This window comes from Tupaia chinensis, unplaced genomic scaffold, assembly GCF_000334495.1.
Source record: "Tupaia chinensis unplaced genomic scaffold, TupChi_1.0 Scaffold000117_2, whole genome shotgun sequence".
Taxonomy (NCBI): Eukaryota; Metazoa; Chordata; class Mammalia; order Scandentia; family Tupaiidae; genus Tupaia; species Tupaia belangeri.
Genome location: NW_006159583.1, coordinates 3079010 through 3093263, shown reverse-complemented (window position 1 = coordinate 3093263; position 14254 = coordinate 3079010). Strand labels below are relative to the sequence as shown.

General features: G+C 41.9%; 1 protein-coding gene across 2 annotated transcripts in view; it reads left to right on the top strand.

Moving 5' to 3' along the window:
- SAMD3 (sterile alpha motif domain containing 3) overlaps window positions 1–10701 on the top strand; it is a 60673-nt gene extending 49972 nt beyond the window's left edge. For both annotated transcript variants that reach the window (XM_027770255.1, XM_027770254.1), the window contains 3 exons: window positions 8807–8978; window positions 9983–10065; window positions 10273–10701. In XM_027770255.1, the coding sequence (XP_027626056.1) occupies window positions 8807–8978; window positions 9983–10065; window positions 10273–10557 (540 nt within the window). In that variant the 3' untranslated portion in view covers window positions 10558–10701. The remainder of the gene's footprint in view (window positions 1–8806; window positions 8979–9982; window positions 10066–10272) is intronic.
- Window positions 10702–14254: the final 3553 nt, after the last annotated feature.

Sequence of the window (14254 nt, the reverse complement as noted above, 5' to 3'; positions counted from 1 at the left end):
AGTGCCCACTATCCCAAGAGGAGAATAAGAAGGGATTGCAGCTTGGTCATCCCCCTGGGATATGATTTCTCACTTCTGTCTCTCTGTCTCTCCAGCAAGTACATGTACTCTATAGCAAACATCTCCTTAAAAAAAAGAGAGAGAGAAGACTCTGTTGAGGATGCCTTTCTCACACTCACTCATGGAAGAAATTAAAAAAGAAAAAAATATATATAGCTTATTAAGGAAGTGTTAGTATGGAACATTACTGAAAAATCTATTTCCTTTATGACCCCCAGATCATTTCACACAGTGGTCTTAAAAATAAATGAAATTTGGAGGTCAGCAGGTGGTATAGTGGTTAAGGTGCTGAACTCCCACATGGTCAACCACAGTTTGAGGCCTAGACCTGGCAGCTTGCTTTCTCACTTTCTTCTCTCTCTCTCTCACTGTCTGTCTCTCTCTGGTCAAATTGAAAAACAGTAATAATTAACTTAAATGAATAAATCTTTAAATAAAATTTAATGAGTAAATCAAATACCATCCCATTTAGTTTACAAGAGTCATTCAGGTGTCTTATCCAATTTTAGTGTGATTTTAATCTGGATTATATATAATGAAAGATTAATCCAAGTTTTTGTCTGAGAAGGGAAGAATTCTGTGGCTGCAATCAGCCAAACCAAAAATGAAAATTTTGGCATATTTCTCTTTCTCCAAAAAAATTGAAATTAAAATGGGCCTATGTGTTTTAGTTTAGTAATAAGGTTAATGGCAAACACCTGAGCCCTTGCTACATGATAGGCACATTCTCAGGCTTTATGTGGGTCAATTATCCAAACCTCTCAGCAACACTACCTCATTTTTTGCTTGTTTTCTCCTAATTTTTCGGTTGTTGGTAACAGTAACAGCCAGTAGTCTCTTGGTTATTAGAAAGGTAATGTCAGATTGACACACCTACTATTATATAGTTTTAAAGCAAAACCTGTTTAATAGTCTATACATGCTTTAAATGTAGGGAGTATGTTCTGAGTCTCAGTAGTTCCCAAAGTGCCTTGCAGGCACTAAATGTGAAACAGAAGTACAATGTTTTTGTTTTTGTTCTTAAGGGTTTTTTTTTTTTTTTTTTTTTTGCCTTTGGACATGTGCACTTGCCTGAGAGAGAAAGAGAGACAGAGACAGTGAGAGGGGAAAATAAGAAATCACTCAGGGGAGATGGCCACGCCACAATCCCTTCTCTCCGCTCTCTTCCTGTTGTCCTGGGCATGTGCGCACACATGCCCAGTATGATTTTCAAACCACTGGGTTTGGGACTTGCACTGTGGTCGGCCATGTGGGAGTCCGGTGATATAACCACTTACTCCATCTCCTGGCTCTGAAATGCAATGTTTTTGTAAAGCAACATTCCTTTTTCTAGTTGTTTCTTTCATAAGAGAGAGAAAGAGAGATGCAGCTTCCCTAACAGGTCTTAACAGTGCAATATCCTGGGTATGCAGAATCCAGGTCTCAGCCAGACCGGATCCTAGGCACACATGTGTCTGTCATAGGAAGGTCTCTGGAAGCAAACCCAGGACCTTCCCACATGAATCAGCCTTGAAGAGCATGGCAGTACCACTGACCACCATCAGGCCCTGCAATGTTGACTTTTTTTTTGAATGCTGAATGAATTAGTAGAAGGCTGATCAGGCTGCTGTGGTCTTCTTTGGAGGGCAGCCTATAGAAGCTCAGTGATTAACACAGATAAGCTGTGGTTAAGCAGCCTTTCCAGAACCGTACATGATAGCAAGCCACCATTGCCTGAGTGAGGAGCAGAGGGATTTGAGAGCTAATACTGTCTGCCCTGCTTGCTCTGTGTCTTGCATCTGGCATCTTTCTCATCCCCCATTTTCTTAGGTGTTTCACCCTTTGTACCAAAATATGAATCGAAGTATGGTTTTTATGATTGTAAGTTACTGCTATTGTTTTAAACAAAAGAATGAAACATTTCTGGTTTCTCCAGAAGTACCTCCTTAACTCATCCCTGTGTCTGGGATCGACCATTTATAAAACTCCTGTGCTTCCTAAAATAAAACTAACTTTGAGCTCACCTACAAATACCCCACTAACTTTTCCTGTAGTAGGACAGTTGCTTTTTATCCAACTGCCCTCACCGCTCACAGGTACTGTCGTGATGAAAATGCTCCGAGCTGGGAAGCTGTGACTGCAGTTGTAAAGAGAAGCAGCTGATGGGGGGAGTAGTCCCAGGTTAACACTGACCCTCCATCACCTCCTCAATCAGTAATATCCTCCCCTTAAAGAATTATCCGCAGAAAATTTGAAAATTAAAAAAAATTAAGTTCACTTTATTAGACCATCCAAGATATTCTCAACTAGGAATTGATTACTGGACTCTATTGGATGTGGTGGCATAAGACAAGTAGGAAATTGAGAAGAGAGGAGGAAAATAAACAACAAATATTTAAACACATCACAAGTTTCTAATAAATCCTTCAAGATGTTAGTTTTACTTCCTGAGAAATTATTTTGACCATCTTTTAAAATTTAAGTGAAACACAAAAGAATTATCAGTTTAGAATATGAGTTTAGCTTTGACCATAATGGAATAATTGGTATTTGACTGGTCCTTCACCATTAACACAGGTAAAGCTAGAAAAAAATACCTACTTGGCAACTATTTTTAGACATGAGATAACGGGCATCGCAAGACTCTGGTCTTTGGTCAAAGGGAAACATATAAGATCTGTTTTAGCTTTCTGCTTCAGGATTAATTTTCTAGGTCATCACATAGAAAACATGTATTTCAGAAAGATGGAAACTAAGCAGAATATAATGGTCTTGCTGAGCTGACCAGAGAGAGACTGGAGTGTGAGAATGAGGAAGCGGTTGGTATTTGCAGGACAGAGTGCTGGGGGGGGGCGGGGCAGAAGTCTACATACGGGTTCCCCAGAGGTCCTTGACTGAAGACTGGATCACCTGGAATGAGAACTCCATAATACCTTAAAGAGAGAGAACGTGGAATCATCCGGTGGCATAGTGGACCATGACTAGGAAAGGCCCTGGATTTATGTTCCGGGACTTTACTAAGTACTCTAGGTGTGTGCATGCCTGTGACCTGAGTCAGCTGAGTATGGGGAGGATCATGGTGTGAAGACCCTATTGGGGTGGCTCTCTGACTTTGTCTTACTCTGAAGAAATAAATAAATCTTACGGAGAAGGTGCTACTAAACCGAAAGCTGATATTTCATACAGTGTTGTCAGAATTCTTTAATTAAATTATTTTTGTTTCTTAGAGAGGTATTTTTGCTATAGGGTGCATGTCTCACCAGAAAAACAGAAAAAGACATAGAACGACAAATCACCCCTTAGAGAAGATGGCCACACTGCAATCCCTTCTCCTCCACTCCCCTCTTGGGATGTTGGGGACGCATGCACATGTGCCTGGCGTGAGTTTAAGCTGCCAAGTCTGGGACTCGAACTGTGGTTGACTACATGGCAGTCCAGCGACATAGCCATTATGCCAACTGCTGGTCCCCCTAAATGATTATTTTTTAAAATTTGCTATAGAGCACGTTCTCTCACCAGAGAGAGAGAGAGAGAGAGAAGGAAAGAGAGAAAGTGAGAAAGCAAGTCACCAAGTCTGGGACTCAAACCGTGGTCATCATGTGGGAATTCAGCACCTTCATCACCATGCCACCTGCTGGCCCCAATAGTAAGAATTCTGATCCAGAGTGAAGAGACTATGCTGAGCACCTTGGACATCCACTTGAAACTCCAGAAATTCCATGAGTGAGACCCATGCCTACCCTTGAGCCAGCACCATCCTCTAGGACTAAAGACAAAAACTAAAATAGAGCAACTGAAACAAATGATGAAATCAAGATGATAGGACCAGAGGATTGACCGACTGGCAACTGACCTAGAAAATTAATCCTAAAGTAGAAAGTTAAGACACATCTTACGTGTTTCCCTTTGACCAAGGATCAGAGTCCTACGATGCCTGTTCTCTTATGCCTAAAAGCAATTGCCAAATAGGTATTGGCAGGTAGTAATTTCACTACCTGCCAAAACAAAATTTAACACCCTTTGAAGAAACATAATTTAATACGGATTCCTCAGTGTGGCTCACTAGTAATGGTGAGTGGTATCACTCCAGTTTTCACACCTTGATTTTTGGTCCTGTGAATCCTGGCTGTGGAAGAAATGGTGCCACAGGCTGAATGCTGATTCAGAGCAAATACAGCCCTACAGACCTTGCCCTAGCCCTGTAAGGTAGTGCCACCCAGCTGAGTCTTCAAAAGGCCATTCCTCTGTTCTGTTGAACCAGCAGCTTCAGGATGGAGAACATGGTAAGTTCGGTGAATTCCATGTATTATCACTGTGGGGAAATCTCAGGAAGAAATTGGATATATATATATATATATATTATTCATTTATTTGAATTTTACCAGAGAGAGAGAGAGAAAGAAAGTGAAAAAGCAAGCCACCAGGTCCAGGACTCAAACCATGGTTTGCCACGTGGGAGTGTTCAGAGCCTTAACCACCATGCCATCAGCTAGTTCCCCATCACTGGATAGTCTTAACAGCATACTGGAATATAAAATAGTTTATGTTCTTGAAGATAGATAATAGAAATGATCCAATCTTAGTAATATAGTGAAACAGGATTAAGATTAGTAATGGGTTGGGGCCAGTAGGTGGCATGGTGGTTATGGTGTTGTACTCCCACATGACTGACCACAGTTTGAGTCTTGGAATTGGCGACTTGCTTTCTCACTTTCTGTCTCTCTCTAATGAGCACACATGCTCTATAGCAAATTAAAAAAATAACAATAATAAAATTAAATAAACAATTCTTAAAAGAACAGATTAAAAACTGGTGGTATAAAACCTAGAAGGTGGCTTTTCTGTGGTTGACTGTTCACAGTGAAGAGTTGGGTTACAAGGACATGGGAGAGATTTTACCAATAATTAAAGACACTAAGGATAATGGGAGCCAGGGCTCTCACTGTTGAAGACTTAGAAGCATGCAAAGGGGGGAGGTTAGGAAAAGCCCTGTGGTGTGAGTATGGAACTGAAGGTAGCAATGTAAATGCACGGTTTTTGGCAGGACATTTATGGGACACAGAAGTGGGTTATTATCTGTTGCTGATAATGTGTTTAGTATCCTCAACTGGACTGGTGTGAAGTATATTCATATAGGGTAAATTCATCTTAGAAGCAAAGTGATACATAGTGATTAAATGTGTAAAATAAAACATAATAAAATTATTTATATATAGATATAGGAAGTTATAGATGTTTGTCAATCTAGGTCTGAGTTCATGGCTCTGTAAATATGTATTTACTTGCTTTGTTCTATGAGAAAGCCTACAGAAATAAACTCTGTAGAAAGAAATACATCCAGGACTGAACTCTGTTTCTAAATACCATTCTCCATTAAATGAAACAAGGGCTATTAGAGAAATAGCTGATTATAGGGAGAGGCAAAACCAAAAACAAACCCAAGATGAACCTGAAATATTGTGTAATGCCAGAAATTAAGGAGAAGCTTACAGATCAATAAGGTATGTCAAGACGGGCTGGCTCCTTGGCCTCATGGTCTAGGCAGCCAGATCTCACATGGCCAAGTGCATGGTTTGAGTCTCAGATCCGGTGGCTTGAGAAACACACCAGGCATGTGTGCATGCAGGCCTAAAATCCCAAAAGGAGGGAGACATAGAGGAGAAGGGATTATAGTGTGATCATTTTCCATGGGAAGGGTGGTTTCTCCTCTCTGTCTCTCTGTGGCAAGTGTATTTACCCTCCAGGAAAAAGGGAAAACAATGTGAGGAGGACATGAGAGTCAGGTTGAAGTGGCTTCCATTGGCCAAATCTGGACAACTTGAGCATCGGTAAAATAATGAAAGGATCAGATTGGTAGCCATTTGAATAAAATAGAAATTTATCTTGAATAAATGATAAGTAAATAAATGTGGGAGAAGAGACAGCTCTATCCTAAAGTAGAAAGCTAATCAATTAAAGTTTAGGAAGGATAGAATTAGATAAGTCACCATTTGGCAACGACCATAGTGAGAGCTGATTTTAGCAAGAATCACTAATAGATGCTAAATCTGGCAAATGACTGTTACATGAGGAGCATGATATTTACATACTTCAAGATATCTACCCATGAAATACTGACAACATATAATAATTAAGTTTACAGGGGAAATTTGGCAGGTTCCATCTTAACCAAGTGATAAAACTTAACATCTCCAATATTGAGACCAGTACCATCTGTGCTTTCTGTTAAAGTGAGAAACGCCAGCATCGTTGGCAAAAATGCATAATCATAAGGAAATATCACCCAAGCCTAGACTAAGAGACATTTACAAAATAATTGACCTTGGCTTTTCAAAAATGTCAAGGAGACTAGATGCTGTTTCAGACAGAGACTAAAGAGACATAGTATCAAAATCTCATGTGATCCTGGGTCAGATCCTGAACCTCTAAGGAACATGATTGGAGCAACTGGCAAATTTGAATAGGATCTGTGGATTTGATTTTCTTGATTTGGAGCGTTCGTGTGCTTTGCAAATGCACAATGAAGAATTAAGGAGAAATCACATCTCCAGCTTATTTTTCAGTGGATCAGAAATTGGGGAAGCTGCATGAGGGCATTTGTAAATTTTATTGACTACTTTGGCAGTTTTAATGTAAATTTGAAACTATTTCAAAATAAAAAGTTAAAAGGAAGTTCCGAGGTGATGGACCCTCAATAGCAGAATTTCTCCTTCTTCATGCTTCACTTCATGTCTTCCGGCTGAGCAAACCGTTTCCTAAGGATACCCATCTAGATGAGTGGGGACCCTGAGAGCTGCCTGGTAACAGAGCCACTATGCCACTATACCTTTAAGAGAGATTTTTGCTGTAAGGCATGTGTGCTCTCCAAAAGTGAGAAATCAACCACCCAGAGCCAATGGCCACACTGCAATCCATTCTCCTCTATTCTCATCTTGGGATTTGGGGCACAGACACACGTGCTCATCATGAGTTTCGAGCCGCCAGGCTGGGACTCGAACCATGGTCGACTCTGTGGGAGTCAAGCGACATAACCATTATGCCATCTGCTGGTCCCTATTCCAACTTTTTGACATTTAACTTTTGGACCTAATCTTAGGGCAACTTATGCTCTACCAAAATACTCAGTGAACAGTGAGTCCCAGTGGGTAGTCTGTAGCTGTTCTTTACAGTTTGGGGAAAGCCATGATTAACTTACTCCCTATTAGTATGACTGACTTGTAACCTCATAATGCCAATCTGTCAAAACAGGGGGAGAGGACAGCAGTGATGGAATTCTCTGAGAGGGAGAATTCAGGCAGCGTTAGAAAAAGGTGGTTTTAAGTTAAAGGGCTTCTATAAAGGTAAATTGGTTTTTCTTTGACATAGCCAAAGATATTTGCCTAATCTGCATTTAAACATTGCTTTTCTTTCACTGTTAACCTCCATCTGATTTTACAGTCTCTAATCAACCCCCATTTCCTCTTTAGGATATTATGGCTAGGGACCAGCAGTTAGTGTAATGGCTATGTCGCTGAACTGTCATGTAGTCGACTGCAGTTCGAGTCCCGGACCCAGTGGCTTAAACTCACGCTGGGTGTGTGTACATACGTGCCCAAGATCTTGAAGAGAAGGGATTGTGGCATGGCCATCCCCCCTGGGGGGGGGTGATTTCTTGCTTTCTGTCTTTCTGGCGAGTGCATGTGCCCTATAGCCAAAAAAACTATAAAAAAAAAAAAAAAGATACTATGGCTAGTTATTTTTCAAGAGTTGCTTATTAAAATGTAATAGGTTTTTTTTTTATTCTTTTGTATTGGCCTGCTAAAACATAACAATGCAATTTCTTCTCTTTTCTTTTTTAAGAGAGATATTTACTATATGGCACATGTGCTTGCCAGAGAGACAAAGGGAGACAGAGAAACAGTAAGAGAGAAATCGCCCCTGGGTCCCAGGGGATGGGGGGTGGGGGATGGGGGATGGCCATGCCGCAATCCCTTCTCTTCCATTCCCTTCTCAGGATCTTGGGCACGCACACACACGCACCTGCTGTGTTTCAAGGCTCTGATTCATGACTCAAACTGTCTTTGACTATGTGGGAGTCCAGTGATGTAACCATTATGCCATCTGCTGGTCCCAACAATATAATTTCAATGTAATTTACCTAAAGAAATTAAGAGCCTAAGATGCAGCTGCAGTGGTATCACTGATAAAATGCTGTGCGCCCCACATGGGGACCACATGGGAGGCCCAGGTTTAGTTCCCAGTTCAATTTAAAGGCTAGGCACTGCCATGTGCACCAGTAAACACAGTGACTTGGGAAGGCTGAGGCTGGCCTGGCCAACACAGCAAGACTGTCAGAAAGAGCCAGGCATGCTGTGGTCCTAGCTTCTCAAGAGGCTGAGACAGGACTGGCACAGAGAGAATCTACTTAAGAAAAAGAAAACAAATTAACAAAATACAGTAACAAATGTATGTGCTAGAATCTTGGGTAGGAAACCTAAAGAGCTAGCATAGGCATACAGACTTTAGAGTCCCCATTCGGTTGAGGCGACATCCAGTGTTTTAATTCAATGGGTCTTGAATTTTTCCATGTCCTTTATCTTTTCCTATTTATTTTAGGCTCTCATTATTTTTCTCCTCTCCCAAGCTAAGTCTTTACTTCTCTAATAAAGCTATTAAAATAGCTAGTATGTAGCATCCAAAGCCTACTGTAGTTCTAGTTATTTCTGTACATTGTATGCATTAACTTTTCTTGTGATCTAACATACTTACTGCTTCTTTCTTTTATCAGATGTTCAGAGAATTCCAACTTCTTACAAGAACAGATATTTATAAGAAAACAAGGCACATTTTGGAATCCTATTCAGAAAACATACTGACTTCTTTTTCGGTGGCAGATAATCCAATCAATATTGCGTTGCAAGCAAAGATGAAAGAGTACACAGATGAAGACATGTTGAAATGTTAGTAAAACAGGGTGGGGGGATCTGCTCTGTTATCTGAATCATTGAGGGATACTGTGTTTAGAGGACGTTCTGCTTCGGTAATAAGTGAGATTCACTTAAAACAACTGGGAAAGGAAAAAGAAAATCAAAGAGAAAAAGCCAGTCTGTGGTGTGGAGGTTAAGGTAAATGGATCCCACATGGCTGACTGCTTCAAAAACACACCAGGCACCTGTGCATGTGGGCCCAAAATCCTGAAAGTGGAAATGGTGAAGGGATTGTAATATGGCCATCTCTCATGGGGAGTGCTGTCTTTCTCACTTTCCCTCTCTCTTTCTCTCTCCAGTGAGTGTATGGAACATCTAACAAATGTTTAAAAGAAAAAAATAGGAGGGAGGAATAAAGGTTTAGATTTTAAAAAGTACATTTGATATTGTAAAATTATACTCAGGGAACTGGTGATCTCTTAATTTTATAACATCAATCACAAGGTAATCATTATCTTACCTAATTTATAGGATACAAATTCTTTCCTGGTAGTGATGTGGACATGAAAATTTGGAGTATTTTATTAGAAAATACATCAGTTAAAAAAATTTGTGAAAAGGCCAGCAGGTGGTGTGATAGTTAAGGCAATGGACCCACATGGCCCCAACATGGCCAACTATGGTTCGAGTCCTGGCCCTGGCAGCTTGAAAAATCTCATTGGGCCTGTGTGCATGTATGCCCAAGATCATGAGAGGAGAATGGAAGAAAAGGGATTGTGACATAATCATTCCCCTGGAGGTAATTTCTCACTTTCCCTCTCACTGTCTCTGTCTCTCTCTGGTGAGTGCACGTACCCTATAGCAGAAACCTAAAAAAAAAAAAAAGTTTTTGAAACACTGACCTAAAGAGGCTAGCGTCTTTTCTGTGTAAGTTGAACAACTGAAAAGCCAAAACTCCAGATGTTTTAATACTAGCTTTGTTTACAACTGATAAAAGCTCATTTTTACTTGGCCTGTAACCATGTTTGCTTTGACAGATATGAAAATGACAGCCACGTGTTTACTCCTCCCAGATGTTTTCGGAGATGATCCCAGCCTCTTTGTCGTTGTGAACGAGAAGGTATGCAGTATATGTCAGTGGACACTGGTTTGCCTTTTACACATTCATACAATAATTTATTTACAAGCAGGATGGCAGACTGTTTTACCCTATGTATAAACAGGCCAAATTGCAACAAGCTCCTTTACTGTACAATCATAACTGAGTTCAGCAACATTTAGCTGTTTTATGTATCGTGGAGTCGTGATTGCATCCTTTTTTTTTCAGGTGCAAGTGTCCACGCCCGTGTTAGAAGTGAAAAACCCTTTCAACATCGATGTCTGCGAATATTCTTTATTTTTGGAAAAAGAGAGGCTTACGAAGGTGGACGACTGTGTGACAGCCGTGGCTGCTCTAGTCGCCACCTTCCATGTGTTTGCAATCGAGTGTCCAAGAAGACTGTCCCAAACCCTCCACTTCCTAGAGACCTTGATTTTTGATATGCACAGTCCCTATTTTCCTTGTTTGAAAGAAAAGGAAAAGGAAGTAGGATCTCAACAGCCAGTCACTTAGTAGCATGCCAAATCCTCTGTCAGAATTGACCCCTGGGCCAGCTGAAACTGAACAAAACTGTTCTGACTTAGGTTGTGCTAGAGGTAGGTATCAGAAATCATCTAGTATCAAAGATGATAATAAACTTCAATGCCTTCTATCTTTACAGCTAGATGCTTAAGTTCTTGGTGAAATTCTGTAATAAAATATTATTAAAGAGCTGTTTATTTGAATTCTTGGCAATTCCATGGTCAGTGTTATATACCTTTAAAGGTACATTAGTTTTCAAAAGATATTATACTTCAGATTGACTCAACTCTTTCAGATAAGGGTAAGACCTTGCACTTAACTCAATGTGCCCTCTTTTGGAAGATTTAATACCAGGAGATGCACATTTGTGGCCAATGGGCTGCCTCTCTGATCTGAACATCATCTGCTAACATTTTGAACTTGGAGCATTTTAAGAAGGGGCACACACAACCCAGTTCCTCTTTTCCCCAGAAGGCCTGGCCAGCCCCAGGCATTTTGGTTTTTATCACTTGTTGAGAACAAGGGGTGCTACATTCTTGAGGTCCCCTCATTGCTGGCATGGTGTGGGACCTGTGACCCGTGCTCACTACGTTCCTCCCTGGAGGCACAGTGACTCACCTTGCATGCCCAGCTGGTCACTGCCTAAGACCCGTGTTATATTTCTGCTTTGTTCCATTCACGACAATGGCACACAGGCACTTTTCAGGTCCAATAAAATTCAGAGTACATTCACTCTTCCCCACGTATTTCATAAGGAAGAACTACAAAACCACAGCTTTAAGGTGTCCCTTGATGTTATCATCAAAATATAATGTTAGTTCTGCATGATGGAACAGGCCAGGTTAGGGACTGAAGAGAGATTTAAGTGTTAATACCAGCAACATAATGGGATGTGAATTTCCTGAGTTACTTGGTCTAATTAATTCTTTTCCTTTTTCAGAAAGTTTAAGAAGAACCCAGTCTATGGTGTGGTGGTGAAGGTGGCAGGATCCCACATGGCCAACAGCATGGTTGGTCTCAGTCCCAGCAGCAAAACCATGCTGGGTGCATATTGCATGCACGCCCAAAATCCTGAAAGGAGGGGGAAACAGAGAAGGGATAGTGGTGTGACCATTTCCCATGGAAGGTGGATTCTCACTCCTCCCACCCCCACCATGCACCATGTCTCTGGTGAATGCACATGTCCTCTGACAATCTGTTTTTTTTTTTTTTAAGTTTAAGAAAGGATTTGTAGAAATTAGTGATGAAATACTTTTACAATACACATGTCTGGAAATATTGCAGTATTTAATCTATCACTGAAGTAACAGCCTGTTAGACACCTTTCTCAGAACTAGTCATTATAATGCTGAGATAAAAAGAAATGAAAGATCAGCTGCCCATGCTACAATGACAACTCATTAACTACCAATACCAGAATGTCCAGAGTAAATAATTTGGCACCTGTAATTTTTGCATAAACCAGTACCTATGCCACAGTCCCCATTCCTTCCCTTTCACTAGAATTATAAATTTATTACAGTTCCTTAGAAACTCATTTATTTCCCAAAATTACCTTTCACCTTCCCTGTTTTAGTTCTACAGTGTCTTCCTCCTCTTCTCCCAAATGAATTCACCAAGTTAAAAAAATGCATTTCTATGAGGGACAGGATCTTTGCAGTGAAGTTCAATGGCAGCCTCTTTTCAGCTGGGGCAGAGTGATGTGGCTGGAGCTCTAGGGACACTGCACTGAATCCCAGCTCCAAACATGACCCAGGCATGAGCAGACCTGGAGGGCAGAGTCACGTTTTATAACTGTGTATCTATTCCCAGTGCCCAGTGTGGTCCTGCCATTTGCTAAATACTCAGTATTACTCAGTTCTTACCCTCCCTGGGGCTGGGGGAGGGGAAGAGGCACACCATAATCCCTTCTCTTCCATTGTCCTCCTGGGCTTTGAGCACACGTGCACAGGCATCTAGTATGATTTTTAAGCTGCCAGGTCTGGGACTTGAACTGCAGTCAGCCATGTGAGTATATAGCACCTTAACCATCATGCTACCTTCTGCTCCATATTTTCTTTTTTCTTTTTGGAGAGGTTTTTCTATAGGACGTGTGCGCTCGCCAGACAGACAGACAGAGACAGAGAGACAGAAAGCAAGAAATCACCCCCCCAGGGGGGATGGCCACGCTGCAATCCCTTCTCCTCCATTCTCCTCTTGGGATCTTGGGCACGCACGCACACGTACCTGGCGTGAGCTTTAAGCCACCGGATCCGGGACACGAACCACGGTCAACTACATGGGAGTCCAGCGACATAGCCATTACACTAACTGCTGGTCCCCTGGCTCCATATTTTCTTTGAACGCTGAGTCCACAAGTTCTTCTACAACCCAGAAGTTGTAGAATGGCAAATATTAAATAACCTGCAGACAGGTTTTGTTCAGCTCATATGGTGCTTTTAAAGTGCGCTTAGGTCAGCTGTAGTGGTGTAGTGGTAACGCAATGCTCCTCAGTGCTGAACTCACATCGGAAGGTGCTGGGTTCATGGCCCAAAGTGTCCCTGTGCCCTCTGGGCACATGCATGTGTGCCCATGATCCTGGAGGTCAAGCCTAGGGGTAGATGGTCAACTGAAGATCTTGTCTGAGCTTCCTCTGACTGTCTCTGTACTTCTTTGTCTCTCACTTATCAAAGAAACAAACCTAAAAAGGAAAAAGCCTACATATGGGAAAGACCCACCAGATCCACATTTCTCATCCCTCTCTTTCGTCTTACGCCAAGCCTGGTTCTCTCACTTTAGGAATCTCCCTTCCATCATGGCTCCCTATTTCTTCTGTTAAAACTTAGACTATATCAGGACCAGCAGTTAGCGTAATGGCTATGTCACTGGACTCCCACATAGTCAATTGCAGTTCGAGTCCTGGACCCGGTGGCTTAAACTCACGCCGGGTGTGTGTGTGTGCATGCCCAAGATCCCAAGAGGAGAATGGAGGAGAGGGGATTGCGGTGTAGCCATCCCCCCCTGGGGGGGTGATTTCTCGCTTTCTATCTCTCTGTCTCTCTCTGTCTGGTGAGCGCACATGCCCTATAGCAAAAACCTCTCCAAAAAAAGAAAAAAAAAAAACTTAGACTATATCTTAGGGGCAGAGCAATAGGGTTTTCCCCCTTTTGATGTACACTGGATCCTGTACCCACAGAAGGATGCCTAATGCCTTGCCTTTGACATAGAACAACATGCTACTTAGAATGAGTGGATGGGGCCAGCCCATGATGTGGTGGTTGGGTCCCAGGGAGTCAACCATGCGGCTCTAGTCTCTGACCTGCTTTTTTTTCTTTTTGGAGAGGTTTTTCTATAGGACGTGTGCGCTCGCCAGACAGACAGACAGAGACAGAGAGACAGAAAGCAAGAAATCACCCCCCCAGGGGGGATGGCCACGCTGCAATCCCTTCTCCTCCATTCTCCTCTTGGGATCTTGGGCACGCACGCACACGTACCTGGCGTGAGCTTTAAGCCACCGGATCCGGGACACGAACCACGGTCAACTACATGGGAGTCCAGCGACATAGCCATTACACTAACTGCTGGTCCCCTGGCTCCATATTTTCTTTGAACGCTGAGTCCACAAGTTCTTCTACAACCCAGAAGTTGTAGAATGGCAAATATTAAATAACCTGCAGACAGGTTTTGTTCAGCTCATATGGTGCTTTTA